Source organism: Tigriopus californicus, chromosome 8 (assembly GCF_007210705.1).
Source record: "Tigriopus californicus strain San Diego chromosome 8, Tcal_SD_v2.1, whole genome shotgun sequence".
In the NCBI taxonomy this organism is placed as follows: Eukaryota; Metazoa; Arthropoda; class Copepoda; order Harpacticoida; family Harpacticidae; genus Tigriopus; species Tigriopus californicus.
The window spans coordinates 5,545,515-5,559,303 of record NC_081447.1 but is presented as its reverse complement, the minus strand read 5'-3'; the positions used below and the strand labels follow the sequence as shown (position 1 = coordinate 5,559,303).

General features: G+C 46.1%; 2 protein-coding genes across 2 annotated transcripts; one reads left to right on the top strand and one right to left on the bottom strand.

Annotated features, from left to right (window-relative positions):
• Positions 1-2,519: 2,519 nt before the first annotated feature.
• LOC131885536 (transcription elongation factor B polypeptide 3-like) lies at positions 2,520-5,014 on the top strand (the record flags this gene model as incomplete). Its single annotated transcript, XM_059233605.1, is given in 2 exon segments — positions 2,520-3,880; positions 3,958-5,014. Coding segments are annotated over 2 exon segments (1,764 nt in total). The 3' UTR covers positions 4,559-5,014.
• A 56-nt stretch (positions 5,015-5,070) lies between these two features.
• Positions 5,071-13,789, bottom strand: LOC131885537 (uncharacterized). Its single transcript, XM_059233606.1, has 2 exons — positions 12,486-13,789; positions 5,071-5,862 (listed from the first exon to the last, which is right to left on the bottom strand). The coding sequence occupies exons 1-2, from the start codon at positions 12,667-12,669 to the stop codon at positions 5,393-5,395; spliced, it is 654 nt and encodes a 217-aa protein (XP_059089589.1). The 5' UTR covers positions 12,670-13,789; the 3' UTR covers positions 5,071-5,392.

The window sequence follows — 13,789 nt, the reverse complement described above, 5'->3', positions numbered from 1 at the left end:
GCGGGCGCAGGGGGCGGCTAAAGAAAGCAAGAGGGCGCCACTGGCCGGCTTGCCATTATTCGAGAGCTCCACCAACGGCGATCTGTGATGCATCTACAAGAGCCAAGGGTGCATTTGTTTCAGGGTAAACAAGCATCGTAGATTCCGCCAGGGCTCTTTTTGCGTTGTTAAAAGCCAAGCGTTGTTCCTCATTCCAGAAAAAATGTTTGGATTCGCCTTTTAATGCCTCCTAGAGGGGTGTCATGATGCGAGCAGCTGACGGGATGAATCAATGGTAAAAGTTAATCATCCCAATGAATTTTTGGAGACCTTTGATGTGTGTGGGTTGGGCGAATTCAGAGATAGCCTGGACCTTGCCTTGGAGAGGTTGGATCCCGTCTTTGGAGATTCGGTGGCCGAGAAAATTGACCTCTGGCAAACCGAATTGGCACTTGGCCAGATTTATTACCAATCCGGAGCCCTAAGACGTTTCAGGACCTTTTGCACATACGTCAGGTGGTCCTGTTTGGTCCTGCTGGCCACCAGGATGTCGTCTTAGTAGACAAAAACGAAGGCAAGCCCCTTGAGAATGGTGTCCATGAGCTGCTTGAAGGCGGGCTAAGCACCGTTTTTGAGCCCAAAAGGCATATTTAAGAACTCAAAAAGGCCAAAGGGTGTGATCACAGCGGTCTTGGCCACATTCTTAGGGAGGACCGTGATGTGGTGGTAGCCCCGTACTAAATCAATTTTCGTGAAGTTCTTGCTGCCGTGGAGATGGTTAGCAAAATCCTGAACATGAGGTACCGGGTAGCGATCAGGGGTGGTGTTGTCATTGAGGCGCCTGTAGTCATCACAGGGGCGCCACTCATTGGAGCCCTTTGGGACCATATGTAAAGGCGAAGACNTAACATTTCATGATTCAAAAATAATGTTTAGGCTTCAGTAAATTTATTTACATTTGACCATGTACAGGGTGTGCCACCTAAAATTGGGCACGTAAAATTGCATATTGTGACAAATTCATCAATCATAGACGAAAATCAATATAATCAAACGTATGTAACATTTCATGATTCAAAAATAATGTTTAGGCTTCATTCAACATATCCACCTTTATTCTTCACTACAGTCTTAAAGCATTGTATGGCTGACAGGCAAACTTTCTGCACCAAATCTTCAGAGAGTTCATCCCATGCAGCCACTAAGGCCGTGACATTTGGGTAATTTTTAGAAAAGAAATTCACAAATTCATCGTAAAGTGAAGTCGGTGATCTTGCACTTTTAGAAGTCCTTAGCAATGAAAAGAAGTTGAGCAAAAGAAAGGGTGCGCAACGCCCTTATTGGGATCACGCAACTTTTCTCCCAACGTCAGCGTTACAGCGGCTGCTGTTCTCCAAGCTGTTTGGGACAAATGGTCAATGGATTATTATTGTCGTTAAAGACGATTTGGCGCCCTTGTTTAGGGCACAAGTATCTCATCATCTCTCATGGACCTTTCTGGGGCCGATTTTGCAGTTTGCCTCCAATTATTGAATGATTAATTAATGTCCAAATGGGCTAGATAATACAATTTTGAATTTAAATGGTATTTAGGAAACAAGTATGAGTGTTGGATGCTTTTATGAATCATGGAGTCCATTTTCTTCTTTGCTTTGTTGCACCAGTATGAATGCAACATGGATTTATACCTACATTTGTGCCCTGTTTGGGTGTTTAGAGATTGGTTGAGCTCTTTCCAACCCAGCCCTACTAAAACTATTGCATTGAACCATTATTGCTGAAGTCCTTTTCTTGGGGGGCCAGATGAAGGGGTCTTAGAATTTGGCATTTAGTTTATCATAGAATCAACCTAATAGATTAACTGTTTCTGAGGATTCAAACCCGCAACATTTTTGATTTCAACAAAAAATCTTCAAAAGTTTCAATAAGCTATGTCATGGACGAAAGACAACCAACGCAACCTCCAGTGTATGCAAGCTGCCGAGCTGTCATCTCAGAGTTCATTTTTTAACGACCATACCCCATTTAGCCCATGTATCATCTGTGGCGCAAAGCCGAAGACGGAGTTGGCCCAACAGCTGATAGCGTAGTGCGCCCAATTTAGACGCTAACACAGCCTTCCAAATTCCACTGCCATCTATAGATTGAGCACCAAACCCTGACTTATTGTCCCTCCCATGAAATTTCGATTGACCTAAACATCGTTTCCATTCACACTAATCATCCATATCACGGCCAGTATGAGTTCCGGCCTCCGCCATCAATGGCCTAGCCGAGAATTCGTCACCCTAAAAGTCATGGGTCTGTCTGTGTGTCAGGGTATCAGCCGTGGCCAGCTGTCAGACAGTGTGAGTGTAGCCAGCAGAGTCAGCGGAGTCTGTCAGACCGTCAGTGAGTCAGTGAGTGAGTGTATGAAGGCAGGAGTGAGTTATCGAATCGTGGACGTCGATCAGCACGATCCGCACTCACTGGCGTGGCCTTCCCTCAAAACGTAAATTCACTGGACTTCCAACTAGCTGGTCCAGCAAGACGACCTAGACAATCCGTCCTAGCCAGCTGTACTGGGTCAGGCTGAAGCATGAAGTGATTGCGATTGACGTGGTCCATGTCCCCACTCACGCGTTGAATCGTCTCCGTCCCACGTGGTCCACCCCTCTTCGGTTGGCCCGCTTGGTCCGCTTGGCCGTTGCCCTGACCTTTCGCCGCCAGTGCAGGTCACGCAGCCCGGCTTGAACAAGATGGGGGGTTCCTCCGAGCAGGTCATTTCGGCCGTGGATCATTACCGTCGCAAGATGGAGCGCCACGCCCACGAAAGTCGCACGCTTTTGCACGCTCTCTCGAAATTGGATCGTTTGGAAGGGATTTCGATCGCCGTGTTGCACTCCACCGGGATCGGCAAGGCCGTCAACAGCCTCAAGAAGCACGAAGACGAGGACGTGGCCGGCAAGGCCCGGGCCATCGTGGCCAAATGGAAGGAGATCGTGGCCAATGAAGAAGAAGAACAGGAACAGATCAAAGAAGAGGAGGAACAGCAACAGCAGGAACTACAAGAGCAGCAGTCACCCCCTCCGGAGCCAGAGGTGCACGCCCAGCCCTCGGAGACGGAAGCGGAGCCCCAAGAGGCTAGCCCGCCTCCGCCCCTGGCTGCCAGTCCCCCGCGGGTGGCTACGCCCAACAGGTCATCCGAGAGTGAACCGGGCAAGAAGCGATCCAAGTCGGATCGGGAGGCCAGCTCGGAGACGAGTGGCACGCCAACCAAGCCCAAGAAGTCGGCCAAGTCCAAGCATCGTGATAGAAGAGACAGCGCGGAATCCAGTTCGCATCGAAAGGACAAGAAGTCGAGCCACGCCTCCTCGTCCGCGTCCAATCCCAAGAAGGATAAGGAACGCTCGACCCGTGATCGTGATCATCATCGACAGCATAAAAGTGATAAAAAGTCCGGCTCCAAATCGGAATCCTCGTCCAGTCGTCATCGCTCGCACGATTCCAAGTCCAAGTCGAGTAGTCGGTCGCTCCAGCTGGATTCGGACGGCTTTGCGGCCGCCTTGGACGTGCCCACCGTGAGTAACGGCAGTACCAGTGCAGCTGGGCCGGTCGTGTCCGGTCTGAAACGGCGGGAACGCGATGAATCCCCGCGCACGGCTTCGCCCAGTCCGGCGCCTCCACCCATTCGGAGCCAAAGTTCGGCTGGCCCGCCCCCGGTTCCGGCTCAGGCCGCTTCGTTACCCGTGCCGACCAATCTGAACCCTAATTACAAACCCCTGCCCCGCCAGGACAACTCATACGTCAATGGCATCACGCGCAAGATTGCGCATCAGACTGAAGATGAGGCCCTGTCCACGTTGATCGCCTTACGCAAGAGCAAGAGCTCGCGCACAATGGTGTATTCCGGCGCCAAAAGGTAGGTGCTCTGGAGGCCTTCGAAATACCTGACCGGCTTGACTGGTGTCTAATTGGTTTCTACATCTCTCGTTACAGAACCGGGTTTATGGGCGAGGTCCCTTCGTTGCTGCAAATCTGCATACGGGTGCTTCAGGAGCACGTGGACGATATTGAGGAGTGCGGTGGTTTGGGCTACGATATCCTGGAGCCCGTGTTGGAGCGGGCCACCCCGCCCACCCTGATGCATATCGAAGAGCGCAATCCCAATCTCATGGAAGACACGGGTCCTCTGTGGGAACGATTTTGCAAGAAGCATTTCGCCAAGGACAAACGTGAAGAGTTCGAGTCTTGGCGCGAAATGTTTGAGCGCTGCACGCAAGAGCGGGAAACCAAGCTCAACATGCTCAAGCTGAAAGTCAAGGACTCCTACAAGCGAGAAGAGAGCTCGCACAAGCGAGCCAAACTGGCCTATGTGGGCACGGTGGCTAAACCGCCCCGGGGGGTTATGCGGGCTCAAGCCAAGCATGGCACGGGACTGCCCGTGGGGTTCAAAATGGGCGCCGGTAACGTACCCGTCCGGTCCTCGGTCGCCCCCGTTCCCGTGGGCAGTGCACCTAAACCCAAGCCCAAGGTGGCGCCTATGATGGCCAAGACACTGCGTATGGCTCGGGGTCTCAAGACCGGTTATAGAAAGTAATAGAGGCAGTTGTTTTGGTCACGGCACGCCTCTTAGACACACGATGATCCATCAAGCTGTCTACACGAGCAAGAAAAACGAATGATACATCCAGTAGCAACAAAGATGACGATGACCCTTTATGCACTATCAAGTGATAACCACTTCTGTTTCAACACTCCACGGTTGGCTGATCTCGGTCAACCCAATCCATCCCCAACCCACCAGAGAATTGTGGGACATGCTTTGTAGCCTATTTTACCCCCTTGGAACGTCAAACAAACAGAAAATTCTCTTAAGAGTTATGTTGTCCCTCTTTCGTCCAGCCCCACGATCACGGAGGTTGGTTTCCTTTACCATCCGAGATTACTTTCCATCCGGAAGGATCTCGGATCCCCCACCTCTTCCAATTTTGCACCACCCTCGTCGCTATTGGTTTGTTGTCTCACAAGAAAATAAATTCATATATTGAGAAGATTTCGCTTATACGTACTTTGATTTAGTCAATGAAGACATGTACTCCGGTCAAGAGCTTGAGAGAACGCTTGGTTTATTCATATTTGACTTGTTTTTTTTTGTTCGCGTGATTGCTCACTATCATCGGACAACTTGATATTGATGCAGGGAAATATCTAGTGCATGGCATACACATACATTCACAGTATCCTCAAGGGACTAATGAGTCCATAATTATCAAATATGGCTGGGGTTTTGAGCGAATCCCGAAGGGGAATCTTGGAATCGTAGAAACACAGTAAACATTCCTTGAAAGAATTCTGAATTCTGATGCATATTTATGTTCCGAATCTCTGACACACAAAATCCGCAATCCGGCAAGGGGGCTCCTGACACTTCCTAACTCACTGCCAGAAGACTTCGACCCGAATTAGGGGCGGGGAGCTTCCGATACACCGTGCCATTATGATGTCCAGCCAGGTCTTGGCCCAAGAAATGAAAGTACTCTTTGACATTTCGCCAGAGGTAGAACCAGAATCCGAGCAGGAGTCCGGCGATTACGGGGAAGAACACGGCGACTAGAACATGCACAAAGAACGAGAAGAATGCCCAAAAGATGAAGATCAACGTAACACAGAGGATGATGAGCATATCCTGGATCATCCACGGAATGAGGAGGAGTCGTTTCTCCAGGAGGGATCCCATGATCAGAAGGAGTGAATTGAAGATGTGGAGTGCGCAGAAAGCAATCAGGATGATGAGAAACAGAGCATGATGCTCTGAAACCAGGGAGAGAAGACGCAAGGCCGAACTTGTGACATCCGAGTCCCAATGATTGTTCAAGATCCAATCCTCCAGCGTTTTGTAGGCTAAAAAACAGAGAGTAAGAAAAAAAGAACATCATTAACCTAAATGTTTAGCAATGACGGGACAATATTACTTGTCAGCCCATAAACATGATGCATAATTATGTTGCGTATCATTGCAGGAAAAAAAAACATAACTCGCTTGTTCAAATTGGCGTAGCGCCATTACTCTTCATTGGCTTTTTTTGCAAGAGAATGCGAACAGCTCCATTCTGAAATATTCCATTGCTCCCTAGCTACAAGGCAATGCTCCCATTACTTTGTCAAATGCTGCTCTGGTTTTGATGGGATGAAGATAGCGGAAAAGTCATAAAACAAGAGTACCTATTCGAAACACATAGTCGTCGTTCAAGTGCTTTAGAACCGTTTAGGTCGAAAAAGATTCAAGTTTGGCCACGCATAAAATGTATAATCATCCTCTTGCTAAGCTCAAAGACACGCAAATGCCACAAAGGCGCAATGTCGAGCTACAAATCGGGTACTTTGGGACAGAAGTCCCAGAAGTGCAACAAGCTACCACAAGTTGGGAAGTGAATGGGCCGCTAGTAAAAATCTTAATTTACGACCCCGGTTCAATGTCAAACTTGGTCGGCCTCTGATCTATTGTGATTTGCTAGGGAAGTTTGACGGTAAATAGATATCTCCACCATAACAAGGACCTTGCTCCTATGTATTCCCAAGGCAAGAACTAAAAGCCAAGAGCTAGGCCTGCAAAGTCGACATTGATGACTAATTGTTCACTATCACTTAGGTCAGACTATGATTCTTGTCTCTGTCTGAAATCTAGTCAAAGATAGAAATCTGGAGTTAATGAGCTCTACTCTAAAGTTCACATGATCATGTTGAACACCTACACACGATTCCTTACGAGGAAAGCCGAGACGCTGAAATATCGTCTGTTTTAAATGGAAAGCTAAGATGATGACGATGATGAAATTGGACGCAAACCACACCTTGGGACTTACGTGTGTAGGACTGTATGGAGGTGATTTACTCTAATCAATTCAGAGGCAAATATGAACGTTCATATTTCCCAGACGAGCAGAACCATCACGATTATCATAATTTACTGTACTCTGAGAAGTTGGCTGAGGATTCGTGTTACGGTGTGACAATCAATACCGATAAGAATGGAACAAACAAGTACACAAAGAACGATAAATGCCAATTGGTTGTTTGTTGGAGCTAAAAAAAAGTTAGGAGAAGTCGTGCTTCCTCCATTTTTCTTCTTCCCTCTCAAAGATCGTTAAACGGGGCATGGAGAAACATTGAAAGGTTTTCTGCTCGTTCGGTGTTCAAGCATTCTGGAACACAATTCCTCTCCAATTAACATTTAAAGGGTGTATTTCGCAGGGCATGGAAGCAAAAGAAGTCCGCGAAATCGCCAATTAACGGGAATGCGCCGAGTTTCAAGGTGTTTTCTGTCCCTTCATTCCGCTCACGAATCTTGGGGCAAAAGTGATTTCGTTACAAACACCATTCAAATCGAGACACGAATGCCTTCTTTGACCGTGGTATTAATAATCTAAGGCACAAAGAAGAGTGACATGGGCTAATGAAGTTGTATTCATCGGTCATTGCTTTTCCCGGCTATCGCTTGATCGATCTAGGAACGAAACAAATGATGCAAATTCTCAACTTCCCCTCCTTTTCAAACTCCGCAACGCCAATGGAAGACTAGACACTCAATGGAAACTACGTCAAGGTATACATTTTTTCTGTCACACATATAATCCATAGGTGTCCTGATTACTTGATATATACTTACTTAGCCAAATACCATATAAAGATGGAAAATTAATAAATAGACGAATTATAACCTTTCATTTTAATAGGACTGGGGATTACATTCCCTGTAGCCCGGGAAAAAAATACTTCATTCTGTGGCCCTTCACAATTCTGGGCCTATTTCGACAAAATAGCTTTTAATTTCCGCGACTGCAGTTTTCCCCGAGCGAGTATGCTTTTTAAATTTCGTTGAGCGGCATCGGCCCCGACGCTTCTTTCATCCTCGTTTTTTTAGTTCAAAATCAGGCTGAGTCACTTTTTGCCCGGGAGATTTCTTCCGATCTACTATTGAATTGATAGTCTCTGGTTTGCCTTCTTGCTTTGCAGCCCCACCATAAAAAAGGTAACTTGACGATGAAAGGACAAGATCCTTTTCAAACGATCGTCACTTAACAACGTATTCTGAGATCCAAGCTCGGACACATCCTGCCAGTCCAAGAGAACCGAGGAGGTGAATAACATGGCCAGACAAGAGTTATATTGTGACTGGGGTGCTATCTTTTATTAGAAGCCCTGCCACCACTCGGATCTTCACCTCCTTCTTTGTCGATGCTTGTAAAGATGGTCTCTTTGTCTCTCGAAGGTTCACGACCTTGGAATGGAATTTTGACATATGAATGGTAGCACAATCGGATTCAAGGGGAGGGGGAAGGGAGGCTGGTCACAGGCGCAGGCCACGTACATGCATGGTATATCGGTTGTAAATTGAAGTCCCTGTCTGTTTGGACTCGATGTTGATGACCCTCATCACGGTCATTACAAGGTGCGAGTCCAAATTCATAGGACTTTGCATACCATTATGTAGGTGCATGGCATTGTGCAGGGTCCTGATTATGATCATTGCGTCAACGACAGGTCCAAGAATGATCGTTGGAAGTACGACTTAGGACTGGCCTCCTGGCCATAAGATCAATAATTTGGAAAACAGATCGGGGACTTCACCAAGGGACCCCAGTGAGTCTAGCGAAAACAAAGTAATTATAATCAGAAGTGAGCCGATACTTGAGAGCTGATCAATATCAGGGTTTGGTATGATGTAGTGGCCCTACGAGAGTTTCATTTGAAAATTGATTAGAATCAGGTCCGCCTGGCATAATGGTTGTGACTCGATTCATTTTCTCAGCTCCTTTTAAGGACTCTGTTCAATTTGGTTTCTCTTCTCTTGGTTTTGAAGAGACCATCATCCATTCACGGTTAAGGATATCATAACTTGATAAAATGATGCCTATGTTATAGCAATGTTTGAATTGTCCGCTAATCAAAGCGGATTCCCGAAGAGTTTCACTAAGGCCGAACCTCATCCTGATTTACGGATGTGCTGATGTCCTTTTCTGTCGAGGTCTTTTAAATCGCCTGGATTGAGTCCATTCAAAGGCAATCAATTTCATAGTTCATACAGACTTATACAGAGGTGCTCTACTGGATCTGATCGAGTCTGCCGTGTTCATGAATGGACCCATTTTGCTTTGGATTTTGGTCGGGGAAAAGGGGGGGGGGCACGGCTATTCCTTCCCACTTTGTTCATCCACGAGATCGGAAGAATCCAATCAAAAAATCAAAATGTATCAACTCATCAAACGTATAAACAAGCCTGGGAAATGGATGGAATTCCGAGGATAACTAGGTACGATCTTTGGCACTGTTTGGCCGTCAACACTTGATTACGTGGGTATGTAGTATAAGTACAGAAATACGCCCAGTGGGAATAACACGAAGTCCATGAAAAGATGGATCGTGATCTCAGTACCCGATCCACACTTCCGATTCCCTATTGAGATAGAGAATTTATAAACATTTGCCCTTTTTCATAATCACTGTTACCTTCGAGCAAAAAAATAAATAATACGAAATGTAAACCACGAAGCATGAAGATCAGAAGACAGGCACTAACTTCTTTGGCAAGTACGATTGAGAATCGCTCAATTATGAAACGACAAGAGACGTCGCTTTCGAGCCTTAAAGCATTATCTATGCGCTACACCACACGGTACCAATAAGTGGATATCGAGGGTGGATGGGTAAATGGGTGCTCCAACTTCAGCGTATATTTTAGCCCCTCTGCTCAATCTTGATCCCCAGAATGAGAGGAGGGAGGGAGGGGATTAAGTCAGAGGGGGTGGGTTTGGGAATGAGATAGATCCACTCAAGGCCATCTTTTTTACGCGGCAACAATAAGTTGAAGTCAAACACGAATTCACGAGACATCTCGAAAACTCACAGGTCAGACAGAGAGAGAATGCTCAGCCCCTTTACAGCCAGCCATTCATTCATCATCGCGGCTTCAAATGGCCTTCAAATGGAAGAATAATCTCAAATCTTGATTCCGATTCTCACTAGGATTATTGTTCTTTGAAAGAGGGACTAGTTATTCCATCCAGCACTAGCTTTGGAGTGGTACTTCAAGGGTCATTCCCAGGATGGAATGGAAAATGATGAATTTTGAAGAAGCTCACGACGACGACGACGACAACGACGATGATGATGGTGAAGGCAACCGCCAAAAAAAAGACAAGGGAGATCAAGATCGAAATGTGGACGCAGCCGACGACGAAGAAGACCAAGTTCAATCGTGTGAAAGAATGACAAGAAAACCTTGACTGACTTCTTTGTCATCGTCACCGTCGCCCCCCTCGTCTTCGTCGTCGTTGTCTACGTCATGTTCGTCATCGACGACGTCGGAGTCGTCGTTCTGATTTGCATGTCTTTGAAATCGAATTTGGGATTAGCTCATGGGATAATCTCTTTCCCAAGCTATGCCTGAGAACTCAGGTTAAGTCATACTGTAATTATTGCTTTGGGCTTCAAAGCGAGGGACTACTCTAATCAGGACACGGCTCCTTTCGAACCTGGGGAAGCTGAAGCATGGCTAGAGGGCCGATTACCATCCATTGGTCAAGTTATCTATGGATCTAGAAAAGGTTTTTTTTTTCTGGGTATTAGTTCGACGTTGGTAATCTTGAACAGCCTTTTACACTTAGCGGATAAGTAATTGTATTTCTTTTCCTTTGCTCCACTGGCTCCCAATTATTCGCCTTCCGAGCCAAGTCATAAAGGAATAAAAGTGATGCGGACATTGCGGGATCTAGAGACTAAGACCAGTCAAGGAAATGCCAACTCTTGGAAAGCGTGCAATAATTCAGGCCATATGGTCTAATCCATCACTAAAACAAACTACATCAGTTGGGAGCTAGTTCAATTTTAAGAGAGGATTATGCATTGCTAATCCTTGCCGATTGTCAGTGGCCTAGGTCTACGTAAAAGCTGAGCCAATGATCCAATCATACGACCCCTGGTTACCATGAGAGAGTGTTCAATTCTATTTTCTGGCACCCTCTGTGAGAATTTCACGGAAAAGTGATCAGAGGACAATTAAGAGCGTCTTGAACAAAGAAGGAAAGCGGACATCACACGCACTCAAAGGTGGAGGAAGAGGCGTGAATGATGATGACGATCACCATGATCGGCATATTCTCTATCAAATCGATTTCTTTACGAAAAAACGCCTGTTCAGATACTTTCAAGAAGGTAGAATTCAATAACTGGTGATTACTAGTCCATGATAATCTATCTAACCTCGGTGGTGTAATGAAAATGAGACGACATTAGTTAAATCAACAAGGGTTTGCCTTGCAAAGGTAAACAAAGTAATCTGTTGCCAGTCTTCATTCACTTCCCTCCGATACAAGGTTTGCCTCTATTTCAGCCTCCAATCATTGAAATATTCATGTTCTGCCTCATGATTACAGGTCATTTTATTTGCCAAAGTAATATCCAGTCATCGACATGATTGGGATGGAAAGTGATTCAATAAGAAGTTGGGCGCTAACTAGTCTCCCTTCGCAACTCCCTCTATCTTCTCCCTAGTAGATTGTGATGACCCTGGATTGACAAACTCTCATCATTATTGTGGACGTGGTGGTACGCTAATTGTCTTTTGAAGTGGCTAGTGAGAGCCTCCTTATCGGGGTATCAAAAGTAAACCCAATTATTCTTTGCCTCGTTGTCCTCCCTCTTCCCCATTCAATGGTCTCCGTGCCATTGTAACCGGATTTGAAGACACATTATCAGACAGAAGTACCACGGAGAGTCGATATCTCAAGTTGACAATTCTTCACCATGCAGCAGTACAAGTTACAAGCCATCAATACGTGGGCTTGTCCATTGAAGCATTGAAGCACATGGTTATCTTGAATGGATTTTTTATCCATTCACGACTCGTCGAACTCAAACATGTGTCATTGAATCTGTTTTACATGAATCTTGGTGATTGATGTCTTCCGATTAGTTTCGGATTCATGCTAGCCAGCCAAAGTGATTGGAAGATGATTGTTCAAAAAAAAAGTTTGAGCCTGTTGAAAGTGTGCTTGGTCTCGTATGGGCAATGCTTCACTCGAGAGAAAACCCTGTGGTTTTTTTTTTCTGGACAAAGCTTGGCCAAGCATTGGAGATTCAAGAAGAGTTAGGAAATCCTTTCGTTCTGTTTCTGTTGAAAACAAAGCCGTACAAATTTGCTGCAAATAAGTGTGACAAATGACTTCTGCGCGATCTGTCAGCGAGTTGTGAGTACCTGGTGAATACGTGTAACCCAAGGCCCAGAAAGAGAAACACAGAGATACATTTGAGGACGGGAAATGCTCGTTTAAACAGAAGTGTTTTTGACGTATTAGTTTGGCATGGCCATAATGGGAGCGCACTATCTCATGAAATCAAGTCCCCACTAAGCCAATTTCATCGAGCAAGTGCAACAAAATGGCAGACCCACTCTCTAGTAAATGGAGGCATTAAGCGTTTTGATTGGCCCTCCAAAGCATACAATGTCTGATAGTTACGTAACTCACCTTCAGCCCAAAATTCTGGTTTGATCAATGCGAAAACGCAGGGCACCAAAACGGCCAAGTTGCCTAATATGGACAATACACCGGTGATGAAAGTGCCGATTTTTTTGTTGAAGCACAGACAACATCGGTCTGGCCATTGTGGACAGCTCACTGACGGGCAACATTTGCAGCATTTATCACACATCTTGGATGTTCGTACTTAGTACAACAAATCCCTTGTCAACAACAACACGTTACAAAAAAGTTCCTGGGCTGACAAGGGAGATCTTCAACTCCACCACTAAAGTGTATGTACTACCACTATTCTGTAACTAGTGTCTCTCTTCGGAGCCAAGTTACGAGGAGTGGAGCCGTACAGTGGGAATGTGTTTTCTCTGGAGATCGATAGGCTTTCAGTACTCGCTCAGCGTCATCGCTCTCTTGGGTGATTTCTTTTCCTCCTCACTCTAGTTCCCTTTGGAACAGCTTGGGTGATGTAGAGAAATGGAGGCTGAGCTCCAAAGCAACATAGACTGGAGCTCTTGCGTCACTTTTGGTTCTTCGAGTGTTGTGATGTTTCGACGCTATCGGATTGGAATCAGCTTCCACACGTCCAACCTGTTCTCATGTTATTGCCGGATTGGTTCAGGACTCTGGGTAAAAAATGCAAACCAACGGTATCTGTAGCCTCCTTGACTTTGTTTCCTGATGATCGTTCTCTCCGGTTGCCGACGTTACTGCTGAACGCCTCATCACGTAACCCAACCCTCCTATGCCGTAATTATTGGGCTTGCAACGACAGTCCACTCAAAATATTCGTTGTCCAGATGCTTATGGAGATCAATGGATGAGAATGACGCTGCTTGAAACGAAGAAGCACTCTCAGACAGTTGCAGTTGTGGTAACGACGCTCTTCGTCAATAATCTTGGCCGCTCTGAACAACACCTTTTTGTAAACTAAAGCAGAGCTTCTCCTCCGTGTCTTTCCATCATCGATCTGCTTGAACAAAGTACTGGACTACATACTATACTGGTAAATGGATCTGTGGGCAGCACACTCTCACACATTCTATACACCGTCGTCGGCGTCGTACCCGTCCTCCTCCTCCTTCTCCTTCTCCTCTGCCTCGTTGTCCTCCTCTGGAATCCACGCAGACTGGATGGAGGAGCTTCTCTCGCCCGAGACTCGAACCCTCTCCCTCGTCTTTAGCCTCACAGTCACAAGTCACATAAAGACCCACATAGAGGCTAGCCATTTTTGGAGAACCAGAAAACGACAGCATCCACACAGCCACCACATACTGGTCTATCTACATACATACAAC